At 49.5% G+C, this 14,099-nt stretch overlaps 1 protein-coding gene across 4 annotated transcripts in view; it reads right to left on the minus strand.

Moving 5' to 3' along the window:
• Positions 1 to 12,638, minus strand: part of MLLT6 (MLLT6, PHD finger containing) — a 44,728-nt gene extending 32,090 nt beyond the window's left edge. For 2 of the 4 annotated variants that reach the window (XM_084496542.1, XM_084496541.1), the window contains exons 1-6: positions 12,517 to 12,638; positions 8,972 to 9,051; positions 3,915 to 3,969; positions 2,227 to 2,336; positions 1,672 to 1,775; positions 870 to 963 (exon numbers count right to left, since the gene is read on the minus strand). In XM_084496542.1, the coding sequence (XP_084352668.1) occupies positions 870 to 963; positions 1,672 to 1,775; positions 2,227 to 2,336; positions 3,915 to 3,969; positions 8,972 to 9,051; positions 12,517 to 12,625 (552 nt within the window). In that variant the 5' untranslated portion in view covers positions 12,626 to 12,638. Of the gene's footprint in view, positions 1 to 869; positions 964 to 1,671; positions 1,776 to 2,226; positions 2,337 to 3,914; positions 3,970 to 4,932; positions 5,209 to 8,971; positions 9,052 to 9,743; positions 10,378 to 12,516 lie in introns of those variants that run through there. The other 2 variants (XM_084496543.1, XM_084496544.1) reach the window with 2 other exon arrangements.
• Between the last annotated feature and the right edge of the window lie 1,461 nt (positions 12,639 to 14,099).

A 14,099-nucleotide genomic window follows, 5' to 3' on the forward strand; every position in this document is an offset into this window, starting at 1 on the left:
GTATGGAAGGATGCTCTGATCTCAGACTCCAGGCACCAGCAGAAATCCTGCTATCTATCTCAACATCAGTAAATCTGATACAGAGCTCCGCTTGTATCAGATACTGAGGGTACCTGAAGGGCAGGGAAGGTGTCCTCCAGTTTGACTTTGAGGGGAAGCTCAAGACATCAGTCACTGCATGTGACAGCACAGATAAGCAGAAAGGAAAGTGGGAAAAGCCAGCAACAAAGGAGCCACTGATAGATAAACCTGTACAGAGAGGATCAAGTTTCCTTTTTGCTGCAGGGGGGAGAGCAGGTGTCTACTAATTATGCAGAACAGGGAAAGGATTCCTCTCAGTCCTGTAAATAATAGGGGGAAATCCTTTGCCCCAAATATCCCTCAAACCATCCCTGAATGACTCCGGTCTCTTCTGGACTGTCCCTGTCCTCAGGCTGCACAGAACAGCTCGGGCTGTTCTGTGTTACACCCTCCTGCCCAGAGGGCCTGATGTACACTAACTCCCTGGCTGCTCTCTTTTCCTGTCTCAAGCTGCCTCTTACCCTACGGGCAGTGCTTTAGCATCTTTTTCTAAGAAAAAACATCCATTTGACTTCTTGGGACATTTTCAACCATAAAAGACAGGGTCAGGGAAAGCAGATGGAAGAATTAAGCCTGTGGTTTTGAAAATGAGTCTAAAGATGCTATAAAAATGCAATAAATAAATTTATTTTTATTCCTAAGTGACTCTGTCTGAATGGCTGAAAAGAAGCATCCTGCAGACCTTGTTTATGTATTCCTGGCATTTCTTACTGCTCAGAGCACAGATACAATCTAGAATGAAGACAATGCCTTAAAATAAAATCCATTGAAGGGATGAAGAAACTCACCATTTTATTGAAGTGGTACTTGCAGTAGCCACAATATTTGACATTGTCGACTTCTAGGACTTCCTCTTCACATAAGAGGCCAGCCATCTGGGCACTGAAATACATGAAATCAAGAGGAGGATAATGCCAACTGTACAGACATAAAACGTATCCCATCAACAAGCAAAACACAGTTCAAGATATCCAGGCAAGGTCTTGAAGTCTCCTGTCCTGCTTGGCAAATAGCTTTCAAAGACCCTGAAAGGAGTTCAGACTATTTATGATTCATATTAAGATCTTTAAAATTGTCAGTACTTTCCTATCAAATTGTTTTGCAATTTTTGTCTTTCTTAAGGCCTGGGCGATCAGTAACAATCCCAACAAAACACGTATCATGAACAAGGAATCCACGTAAAGCTGGGAATCCCCATGTTCTACTGACAGGCAGTGTTGTTTTCAGGCTGCAGGGTACACGAGGATATCAGCCCTTAAAATCACATCATCTAGATGATACTTTTGTATGTGCTGCGCCGAAAAGGAACATTCCTGGGTTGTGACTCATCTCTTCTCTTCTTGAATTCCACACAGTCCTAGGGAAATCCCCAGACTTCATTCTCACCAGGGAAGGCTTGCTGGTGAAACCTCAGCCTTCCCGCGGAAGTTCCCCGCACAAATTGAGCAAGGATGAGATACCCCTTGCCTAAAATAAAAGCAGTATGATTTGCCCAAAACCCCATGCCACCTGTTTGGTGCAGCCTCAAAACAAATAGCAGCAAAACCAGTAGCTGGGGCTGTTCCTGGGGTGATACTGCGGGGAACTCACCAGGTGACATGGAAAGCTTGCCGGCAGCCGTGCCGATTACAGGCCATGCACGCTCCAGAGGCTGCTTTGCTCTCCCTCCCCTGCTCTTCACAGATGTAGCAGGTCTGCAAAAAAAGAAAAAAAAAAAGGTCACTCAGAGAGGTAGACTACTTCACTCTCACTCTTCTCCAGGAGGCAAAGCCTTCAAGAACTCATAACTTGTGTCCAGTCATCTCCTTCCTATGACAGCAGTTCTGGGTTATTTCTCGGTGGCATGCACAAAACTTATGCATCTTTTTTTTCTCCCAAATAACAAATGGGTCTGATCAAAATATGGATTAACCAACATGCATCTCCAAGGAGTGGCAGGGTTGCTCAGGTTAAGGGAGAGGAAAACAGAACATCAAAAGTTATTTGCAAGAAAATTTACATTTACATTGTTAGTTATTTTTAAAGGGATCTAAGTACCTGGAAATTAAAATAAATTGGACAGGAGACATGGAGGACACAGACAACCACAGAAAAGCAAGACAGGGCAAGTACATTTGGGGCAGCAGGAGAAAGAGGAGGCCTTACCTTGTTGAAGCGGTCGTGGGGTACATACTGCAGGACAATTGGCTCCATGGTGAGCACATTGGCAAACTGCACCTCTGGGATGTACAGAGCACAGACAACGTGGGCCCACCCTGGAGAAGCAAACAAGACAGAGAGCAGAGATTCACACGGGGCAATCCAGCAGAGTCTTATACTCAGACAATGCTGCAGACAAGCATGGGAGGGAAAGAAGGAGGAGGGTACAGGAAGGAAGCCAACTTAAGTTAGATGCTAGATTTGAAATACTGCTTGTTGTAACTTGGTTAGGAATCAAATCCTTTGTGGGAGAAAGATAGACAGATACCACCTCCAGATGAAATAAGAAAGCAGAGATTTCCTTGGGAAAATAAATGTACAGCACTCATTGCCCTTAAAAACATTCCCTCAGGACTTAGGACCCAGAGCTGAAGACCTAGCCAAACCCAGAAAAGCATCCAAACAGTAAATGATGCTGATGGGACAAGTTTGACGTGTAGTCCCATGCCAGTGGAAACAAAGCTCCCTTTATTGGCTGTTATCAATGGTTAAAGAAGGCTCTTTTTCAGCAAGCCAAGTTAGATTAAAATCTAAATCCACCGAGACACTTCCCAAATCAAATGTGTAAATCGAAATACCATCTGATCAGGACAGAACTGAGAAAGCTTGAAGGTCAGGAGCCTATGGGGGACGATCCATACTGGTATGCCTACTGCACAGGAAAGATTTAGCTAGAATTAGGATGGACTCAGTTGGGCAGGCAGAACCAAGCTCCAGGAATATGGAATCATACAGCACTGTAAGTACTCGGGCTATATAATTCTGTATAGTGGCATGTTTGTAACACTTCTTGTGCCTGTCTACAGGGACCTGACCAAACCACATAATAACATATTTGGAAGAAGATGCTATGTAGTTATAAAACAATCCCCCAACATGGTACTTTTACTACCACACTAAGGCTCTCAGTATTTATGACTAGCCCTAACGGACACTTTTACGAAATATCCTGAACTTAGGGCTTCTGCTCTAAATACGGGATCTATTATAATAAAGACCCCCTTGCCTAATGTAGCTTTTAGTGTATTAAGGTAAGTGGCAGGTAGGTAGAGAGGCCTTCCTGAAAAATAAGAAGATTTTGAGGAAAAACAAGTTTGATTCATACAGCCAGCAGCATCAATAGCTGCTAGCTCTGACAACTGAAATCAGACTCCACGGTACTTCACAGTACCAGAGGCTGACAAGCATCAATGATGCACAAGTAAGTCCCACAGAGAGAAACACCTTTGCTGTGTCCTGGTCCCCTACTCTTGGATGGGGACTCAAGGCTGAGGCTCCATTAACCTGAGGATCACATCACTGAGGCAAATAACTCAGCAACGTCCATTTTTCCATAAACAGTGACGTATCATGCACTAATTCCTGCAGGGTTAACCTCAAGAAACAGCACATTTCAGGGGCTGTGCTTCAATACCAGCCAGAGGCCAGTCAGATTTCCCCCCAGGGAAAGGTCTTCTCACCATAGTGATTTCAGAAGGTGAAGTTTTGTAAGAAAAGGCAGAGTGTTTTCATTCCTCTGAAACCGCCAGCCTTCCCTTTCTGGTGACATAGGCTCGGAAAGAAAAAAAAATTGCACCTGGGACAGCTGCTGGGAGGCACTGCAAGACATACCGGCTCCACGCAGAAGTACTTACCTCCGTTGTCGGTCCGTTTCAGGGCTCCATCTTTGTGGGGACACAGTTCACATCTCTTGAAATTAAGCAGAAACAACAAGTTTAATCTAACTCCCAGGGGCACGGGGCCAGAAAAGAGATGATTAATTTAAAACACGCTTATAAAAGATGGGGCTGCTTTCAAAGAGAGGAAGTGGAAGAAGGGCTGAAAGCGGTTTGGGTACAAAAAGATACTGTGACACAGCTCGATATCGTCCTGTGTGACGAGGATGTATTTAAAGCCTCAGCCCAAGAGCCACAGGGCTGCAGGCGAACCTTGACTTTCACAGGGCTTTTAAAAAAGAAGTTTTAGCCCTTGCGGTTGTGAAGTAAAACTGAAAACCGTGACTCAGAGAGCAAAAGGCAAATAAAGAAAAGCCATTATCTATCTTTGCCCCTTTCCTTCCTTCTCTCTTTCTCTTGCGATATTTTTTCCAGCCTATCTCATGAATGCTGAGTGAGGCAGTTGTGACATTTTCACCAGTGGGGTGCAGGGGCCATGATGAGCCCGGTCCCAACGCCTGGGGCCAGCAGGAGGACACCCAGCTTCCCCAACCCCGAGTTGGAATAGGGAGAGAGTGAGGGGAGCATTGGTGCTGGAGGGTCCCTGACACATGGGAGGGTGCAGGGAGCTCCCTCAGCCCTGACATGGTGGCTGGGAGGGCACAGGTCCTGCACCACGACAGGCTGTGAGGGATAGCAATGGCTCCACGCCTCACTCCATGCTTTTGGGACAACTATGAGGGAGAAATTACCGATTTCTCCACCCAGGGGTGGCTGGAGGTGAGGGGAGATGCCCCCTCATGCTACGTCTGCAGGACACCGAGGTCTCCAATGCTAGCAGCAGCCCAAACCCACTGAAGGGCTCTCCTCAGGGCTATGGCAGAACAGCCTCACCCCACCCCATGCACACCCAACAAGGGGGACAGAGAGATGCTGGCAGGGCACGGTGGCAAGAGCCAGATAAGCCCAGTGCCACGGCCCTCAGTGCCATTCCTACCTCAGAGCAGGTGGCGATGCCTGCGCTCCATTTCCCCCCTCACCACTGCGGTCCTGCCTGCCCGTCATCGCCTCCATGCCGGGCCATCGCCACGTGCAGCTCTCCCTGGGCCATAAAGCCCTGTTGAAGCCCTGAGGTGGTTTCAGATCACGTTGCCACACACGAGGGACGCTCTCGCAGCCCCAAGGGCTCCTCCCAGGAAATGGTCATTGTTTTCTCGTGACATCAGCCAGGGAACATTTCTATGCGTTTATTGTTTTGTTTGACTTTTCTGCGCCTGCTTAGAAAGCCTGAAAACCTGTGACATGCAGCCCTTTTCCTTCCCCAGCGGAAATGTCTGATTTGTGAAAAAAAAAAAAAAAAAGAAAGAAAAAAAAAAAAAAAGAAAAACACCAACAAAAAAGCTGTTTTTCTGTGAAAAATGTGCTTCATCAGAAAGTTTTGAAATGAGCTGCCTGGTATCGAAGCGAGACGGCAGCTGTACTGGTATGAGTGTGTGGGACATGCTTGCTGCCGCTGCTCCGCTACATCCACCCAGCTCTGGCAAGCCCCATGTGTGATGGGGCAGGTGCTCCGTGCCACAACAGGCACCCGTGTACCGAGCAATAACACCCCCAGCAAAAACATCTGCTGCTGAGTTGTCCCCGAGGACCTTCCACAAAGGTGGTCGTCCTCAAGGAAACTCAATGTTTCCTCTGCTGTCATTTCACCTCTTGACACAGTAAATATGATCACAAAGGGCAGCAGGGAGGCTCAGTCCAGTTCTCAGACGTTTTTGTGGTGTCAAGTGTCTGGGGATGCCAAATAGGTACCTTTGGCAAACACAAAATTCCTGTGATAATGTATAAACGAGATGAGAGGACAAAAAAACAGTGCCATTGGCAGCACATCTCACTTTTCCTGCAACTTTGCTTGAAATATGTCTGGCCACAGGAGTTGATTCACTTTGCTCCTGGTTGGGTCCAGACAGGCAGGGCACTGGTGAGCAGCTCTCACAATTACCACAGAAAGCCAAGACAGAGAAAGAACTGGGTTAACTGAGACACTGTAATAAGAAATTTGCACTTGAAAAGGCCCCTCCGCTCTCCCCTCCACCCCTCAGATCAAAGCAGCTCTCCCACCACGCGATTAGCAAAGCTCTGATTGTAACAAGAGGGGTTAACAGCTCCATCGGCCCCACACAAGACTTTTAATAGCCCTGCCTCTAAATGACAGCTAAAGCCTTCACATGATCCCTCACATGAGTGCCCTCTGGCCATTGCAGCTCACCGGGCTTCCTAGACAATTTGATTACAAAGTGGATGGGCTTTCAGTTGCTTACTGTAAGCACAATAGTGTCCACAGCATCCTTTAGGGACCTGCGCATCTGAGGAGAGGTTATGAGCAGGGATTAGTGGTACCTCTTCCTTTCACTCAACCTGCATAGGCCGAGGAAGTCTCCAGCGTTTTTATTTCAACTCTGGGAAAAGAACAGAGCTGGCTGATTAAAACCAGGTTGTGATGGCGAAGGTTAGAGTTTCTGACCCCCTAGGGCTTCTAACTCAGGGACAGAGCACCAAGCCATTAGACCTGACAACCCAAGCCAGGGCTCCTGAGCTCTCCTTCCAAAACTGAAGAGATGGAGTCTCTCTAAACGACAGACACAGAAATTGGGATGTTTTAGAGTACTCTCTAAAGAGAGCAATGATCTTCGTGCCTTCATACCTCATTTTCAAAGTAAAAGTATCAATATTTAGCCAATAAATACGCTTGTTATGGACCAAGCTTGTAAACTGCTTTAAGATTCTTCTATGAAGGCAGATGTGGGAAGACAAACACTGCTGTTTTGCAAAGGAGTTTGCTACACAGTCATTGTGAAAGAAATACGAATATCAATTCATCCTGCTGTTGACAGCGTATTTTGCGCTCACATAGCGGTATCTCTCATTCAAGACCCTCAAGGCAGTGTCTGCAGGCAAATAACACTGCTTTTACAGCTAGAGAAAGCCAGACGCAGAGAGGTGCAATGAAACCCCTGGGCAGTGAAGAGCCAACACCTTCCAGCCTCACTGGACCATGGAGCACAGATTCAAACAGCGTGTTAGGAGCAGAGCCATGCACAGACCTGACTCATTTCCCTTACTCTGATCATGCTGTTCCCTACATCAAAGAAGTAGATTCTTTTTATGTATTTACCCATTTGCGTGTCTGTTGCTATGACTGCTGGCGTTTAACTGAAAAGGTGAAGGATTTAGATAGGAAATCATCCCCAGCTCTGCTTAGGAAGGAAGATTATCACTGTTCAGTTATTATACTAGCAGGGCTGAATGCCACAGACTGAATGGCATGACTGAAGCCCACCACGCATTGTCTAACAGATTTCACTGAGGGCAAGTTAAATAAAGAACCACCTGCAGAGGTATTGTTTTCTTGATACCTTGGAGTTTGAAGTGTCTAAAGCACCAGAGAAAAGTTAGGATCCTTGCGATGAGCACAGGTGAGAAGGACTTGTGTGTACATGCACTACTACAGCTTACACTGAGTTGTAGCTAACACCGAAGAGCTTCTCTCTGCCTGCACGGCTGGGAGACAGGGGGGAAGGAGGCTCATGAAATCCAAATTCCTTTCTTTACTATGAAACTATCTGCAGGATGTAAAAGCACTCAAAGACACATTTGATCTTCTTTACTGCAGTGCGCATAAAAGCAGCATCTTACAAAGGCAAAAGAGCTCAGGTCTGAAAGTCTGGTCTTGTTTACACTCCCACTTCCAATGAGGAATGAGTTAATGCAATGTATAAAGCATGGTACAGATACCTAATTCCCCCATTCACTCATCTTTGCCAAGTTCTTCGCCCATCTGCAAAACAGATTAAACTTTTGTAGTGCAGCAAGCAGAGAGCCCAGCTGAGATGGAGCACGCTATTTGCTCCGTTCTGCACAGATCTGCGTATTCAGAGGTCACCTACAGCAGCTTCACTAGGTGTGTACTTTAGAAAAAAAATGGCTAAACCAGTTCAGAAGGCAGTGCAGATATTAATAAATGTTGTTTGTGCTGGATGAGGCATTCCATATGTGAAAAAGCCAAAGTTTAATCTACATTGATTTTTTTTTAAGGAAGTGAAGGGAGGAAACGGTCTCAGATTTATTGCATGGCAAAAGCAGCATCTCTGGCATAACTAACATGGTAAAGATCTATACCCGGGCCCCCCAGCAGCTGGTTGGTGTAGCTGAATCTGATAAGGGTTCACATGGGAAGTTGCAGAGTAGCTGGTGTGCTATAAACTCACAGGCTAGTTTACTGCACAAATAACTTTGCCACATAGATGGGCCTAAGAGGCAGTCCTGGCCTGATTGTTTCCACTTTCCTGCCTCACCGGGAAATGCCAGAATTAATTAAGAACATTCGCAAAGTGTTCCATACTGCTAAATTGCTACTTAGACAGAAACTAAAACCTGATCCAGCTTCCTGTCATTTTCTCTGCTATTGAGCAAACTCAGAAGACTTTATGCAGGAGACTGTTGCTGCAAATAAGATATGAATGCCAACTCATCCTGTCTGTCGGTACGACAACATACGCTGTACACCAGCATCTCAGGTGCTAACAACTTTCCTCCACTCCAAAACTTTCTGAGGAGTTGTATAGAAAAAACTGCAGGGAAGCCACCTTCTAGAGGAATGTCATTCTTTTTTAGGAGATTGAGGTCCCTAGATGCAAAAATTTCTTCACTGATAACTTGCTTAAAAGTACCTTTGGCGGTGTTTTCATCAAAATGGCTAAGAAGGCTTTATAAAGCTGTTTGACATAGTTATTTCTATTGTATAAACAAGAAACGAGGGGAAAGATTTTAGAAGAGAATTAGTTTCTCAGATAGGTGAGGGGTGAACGCCTTGTCCAAAGTTACACTGCAGGCTATAGGCAGAGCTGGGACTGCAACCACAGCAGTGCCGAATGCCAGGCTCCGTCACTTTTGTCTGTGGCCCATGCTGCTTCCAGCAGAGGTGTGAAGGGCTCTGAACCAATTCATTCCGTTTAAGTACAAGTGTGCTCTGTACTCACCACCCTGGCGGCTCTCTCTTGAGATTCACATTTCCGACAGAACCACGGTCCGGTAGGAACCTGGACAATTCCATAACAAGCTGGAAGAAAAGCAGAGAGAGTTCATTTGACTATCTTTAAATTGGCTGTTAATTTCTCAGCTGCGTATAAAAGTTTGCCAAAGCTGTTATTAGTCAGATTGGTAACAAAAACAAAAATTACATCTGAGCAGCAATTTATTCCCCTTTCCAGTTTCCACACCCTGCATCAGCGGACAGCCCTTTGCAAGAGATCCAGTGTGATACATTTATTCAAGCTTATTTATACGCTCACACCCAGTATAAAATATCCTTATAAAAACATGTCCTAAGTGGGAATGCAGCACTTCATAAACCAGGTCCAATTCTGGCCTAGTGAACACAACCAAGGTAATTTCTTACCCCTTAACTTCCAAAATGTCACTAGTGATTTAATATAAAATTATGAAATAGGTGGCTATTAAGCATCTTAACGATAATTAAGACTAAGATAAAATCTCAGTATCATAAAGGAAGTAATCTCAGTGTGAGTTCACACAGATATCAAGAAAAAAAAAAACATTTACCCTGCACACTCCCAACTTGTAAGTCACACGCAGGAGCAGCCTTTTGCAGCATGCTTCCAACATCACTGAATTCAAGTTTTTTAGGACTAGCCCCAGAAACAGGTTCCGCACTGATACAAGACTCCAGCTGACAACCCAACAAAATTGTTTTTATCCAGCTACACCAGGCATCCCTCTTGCTTTCTATACCCTACTGATTGTCTCCGGGTCTCCCTGGACAAGCTGCAGCTCCCATTCCTTTGAAATTCATTCCCTTCTCTGATGGGGCAATGTTTCCTGAAGACCATTCACCTTCTTTGCTGACCTTCTCCCTCTCACCATTCAGGGATGGTCTTTGTTGAGTCCTTGAGGTAGCTTTTCGGACCCTGAAAGGGCTTTTGGCCACCACACATGTAGGTTTAAAGCAAGAGGCTGGCAAAGATAGGGGTAAGAAATAAGGCTATTTGTGCCCAGGTGAGGGTATAGGAGTCTCCTAGGAAAGAATAAATTATATTTTCCTTATTCCACCTTCAAATGTGAGCTGACGGTTGGAATGGAATCCCAGTCACTCGAGACATCTGAAACTAGGTTGGACAAAGCATCTGAAAATATCCTGCTGGATGCAATCCTGTGATGTCCCCTGGGAAAAGGACCAGACATGATGCGCAATAGGTTTTCTCCATCTCTCTAACGTCTTTTATGCTATTTTAGCCAGGAAAACATGATTGTGGAGTTAAACTGAAAGAAGTGACTGCAAGATGAGCCAAGGCAGATACACAAGAAAATAGAAACTACATGAAAGCAATGACAGAGGAGCCTGCCTTGGGTCCATCTTTAGCAATGGGCTTAGGGCCAAAAGCAAGCACTCAGCTGGAGCCAGTGCAAGCTTCTGTGCCCACTACTTCAAAGAGAAAGACAACAAGGAAGAAAACAAGGAAAAATGCAGAACATAAATAGGGTAGAGTTTAAAATATTATTTCTAAATGTTCTTCGCTATCTTATTAGAGGCTTTGTTTCCAATCAGATGTTTTTGTCAAGGAAATGGTACTATTTTTATTTTTTTTTCTAAAATCTGCTTTAATGTGTAGCTATAACATAAGCTTAAAATAAACAGAGGGTTCTTTACTGGGCTGTACAATCATTTCAAAAGGCAACTTTGGTTTTGCAGATATTCAAGCAGTACAAAGAGATACCAAACCTAGTGTGTGGTTGTAGGGAATGAGACTAGAAGGCCCGGCTGAACCTCTGCAGTGGTTTGCTGCCGTGCAGTGACTAAAAGCCCACCAAAACACCACGCGACTACTAGGTTTGTGAGCGGGCTTTAAAAAGGGGACTGAAGGTATCCTGAACACCCACTACACACTGCTACACTCCTTATGAATTACCGCATCCTGACGGACTCCTACAAGCCCTAAACACACAGTTGTGCCTTCCGAACACCCCAGTAGTGCCCTCTCCTAACGCCTCCCAACCCTCCCAACGCCGCCCACCCGCCTGGCTGCCTCGCAGCGAGCGCATCCATCTCTGTAACCGTGCGGGCCCACGAGCAGGCACCCTACAAGAATAAACGGACTGCAGATTTGAGACTGCTCTAGCCAGCAAACAGATGTGTTGATGTTACTCTTGGAGGTGAGCACGAGGATGCCAGTGCCCTTAATCTCCCTCCACAAATTGCTATGCAGAGGCACGTTCTCTAGCAGGTGGCTTGACAAGTCTTGGGAAGAACGCAAGAGTTACAGCACCAAAATTAAAACAAGCGAGCATCCTTGCAGAGAGACCCTACAGGCTGCCAGTCACACGGAGGCAACCTGGCGGGGCTGTTTTAGGGCAGGAGACACCCAGGCACTGACTGAACGGAGAGAAATCCCCCGCCAGCTTCGCTTCCTCTTTTCACCTCCCCTTCAGTCACCTGGTTGCAAGCGAGCTCTCGCAGAAGATGTGAGCGCAGACACATCAAACGTAGGAAAAGCAGAAGAAAGCTCAACCTACAGACCCAGAGACCTGGCCTGACAGGCGGGGAGAGGCAGCGCAGGACAGGTTCCCGGCCGGAGACAGGAGCGCGCAGCAAGACACGGAGGGAGAGCCTGCCCAGGAAGAGGCTGGAGATACGCTGGGAGATGGATGGGATAATAATAGATGGGAAAACAGACATGCCAGATGAGCCCAGAAACCTCCGTGTTCCTCCAAACAAACCAACCAGCAGCATCACCCCACCTCGCTGCCGCCTTTAAACGACAGCAACCACGCACCCGTCCCGGCGTCGGTGCCGAGGACAAACTTTCCGGCCCGGTAGCGTGTGCGAGGGGCGTGCTCCGAGTCATTTAAAATGCAAATGGCCCTTATCGCGGGGAGGGGAAGGGCCGGCTCCCTCCCTGCCCTTGGGGGCGGCAGCTCCCGGCCCGAGGCCGCCCCCGGGGGGTTACCCGGGGCCACGGGCGGCCGCGGGCCGAGCCCGGGCACGGGGCGGCGGAGGGGGGGGGGGGGGGGGCTCGGGGCTCTGCCTACTGCTCCCCCCGGAGCCCGGCACCGGCCCCGGGCACCGGGCAGACCCCCCCTCCGCTCCCCCCAACCCCCCCCCACGGAAGGAAGCGACCGCCGGTCGCTGCCGGTGCCCCCGGTAAGGGGCAGCGCCCCGAGCCCCGGGCCGTGGGTGCCCCCCCGGGAGCAGCTGACGGCCACCTCCGGTCCCCTCCGGTCCCCTCCGCTCCCCCCGTGTCCCCCCCCACAGCTCCTCCGCGGCGGCAGGCCGGCGGCGACACCGTTATTTGGAACAATGGGGATAAAACAAAGCCCCCCCCACCCCCCCCTTCACCGCTCCGCCGGCCTCCCCCGCCGCTCCCGGGGCGCACGGCGGGGGGAAGGCGGCGGCGGCCCCGGCCCCGGCCCCGGCCCCGCTTTGCTCCGCGGCCCGGGGCTGGCGGCGGGGCCGGGCCGTGCCGTGCCGAGCCGTGCCGGGCAGAGCCGTGCCGGGCCGGGCTCTTACCTTGGTGCACCGCCACATTGCAGCCGTGTCCATCGCAGTACACCAGCGGGTTCTCCGCCCAGCCCCGCTCATCAGAACAGACACAGCAGCCTCCCACCATCTCCTTCATACTTCCATGAGGGTTTCCTTCCCCCCCTCCTCCCGCTACGCACACACTCCTCCTCCCTCCTCCTCCTCCTCCTCCTCCTCCTCCTCCTCCACCTCCTCCTCCTCGCTCCCCCCCTCCCCGCCCGCAGCCTGCCTTTCACACGGCCGCCCCCCGAGGGGCTGGGGGTGCCCGGCCCCCCCCCCCGGTAGCGGCGCGGAGCCGGGAGGCGCTCGGGGGTTTGGTGGGGGGGGGGGGGACACCCGGGGGCGGCGCGCCCCCGCCCCGCGCCCCGCACGCTCGCCCCGCGCCCGGGCACCCGCCCCCGCGCGCCCCCGCCCCGCCGCCCCCCCCCGGGCCATGATGGCCGCGATCCCAGCGGGGCCCCCCCCGGAGCCTCGCCCTGCGGCGGGGGGCAGCCGGGGGGCTGCTGGGGGGGGTCGTGCTTTGCTTTGGGGCTGGGTTCTTGTGGTTGTTGTTGTTGGAACCCCCCCCTCCGGCCGCTTGATGCTGCTTTCTTTATGGTTTTGTTGTCTGTGTGCACCCCCCCCACCCCCCCCAACCCTTCCCGAGCGGAGCGCGCAGGGCTCCGAGCGCGCACCCGGGTGTGCGAAGCGCTGGGTGCGCGCCCGAGCAGCCCCCACGGATCGCTCCCGAGCGATGAGTTGCGACCGTTCCCCAAATCCTATTATCTCCGCAATTCCTCTTTGACAGATTGGGGTTCCGCGAGCGCCACCGCCTGTCCCGCTCTCGGAGGCTCCTGCTGGAGGAGTTTTTAACCCGTTGGCACCTGTTTTGTGGAGATATCTTCCCAAGGAAGGGGAAAAATGGCCCCTTGGGGGGTTACGTCCAGCAGGAGAAACGTCAGAAATCCCATACAAAGCAGTTAAAACAAATAATCCTAGAGCATAGGGAGCATGGCTCTGTGGGACTGCAGCTGGGGGTCTCCACACGGTATCTTGGCACACCACCCATAAGAGACAGGGAGAAACAAGGAAAGCCTGAGCACAGAGCACATAAATAAATAAATCTTAGAGAAGAGACCCAAGGAATTCGTGTAACTTGTCCGTACAGCTCCAGCAGGGCCAGCTGCACCTGGAAGCACTTGCCAGGGGACACAGAGCAGCGGGGAGGGAAGAGCCCAGGTCTCACCGTCTCTCACATAGGTCCATCCCCAGCAGACCGTGCTGTCCTAAAGAAAAAAAATAAATAGAAAAAGCAGCAGCGAACAACTTTTCACCTGCAGTGTGATAAAGAAAAAGCCGTCCTCTTGTTGCTGCAGTGCACGGCTCCGTTACAGCAGTGCTTTTGCAACAGGTCGGGCAAGGAGGAATGGTACACAGGAACCCCAGTACGAAGGTGCACTTAAACGTGCCCAATTTGCACTTCTGCTGTTCAGTTCTATTCCTGTAAATCCTTGCTGTTTTAAACAGAAGTGTTATGAATTAGACCCAAAGAAGAGAGCAGTATATCTTGCTTAGGAAATGCATGGGATTCA

This window comes from Aythya ferina (genome assembly GCF_964211825.1).
Source record: "Aythya ferina genome assembly, chromosome: 23".
NCBI lineage: Eukaryota > Metazoa > Chordata > Aves > Anseriformes > Anatidae > Aythya > Aythya ferina.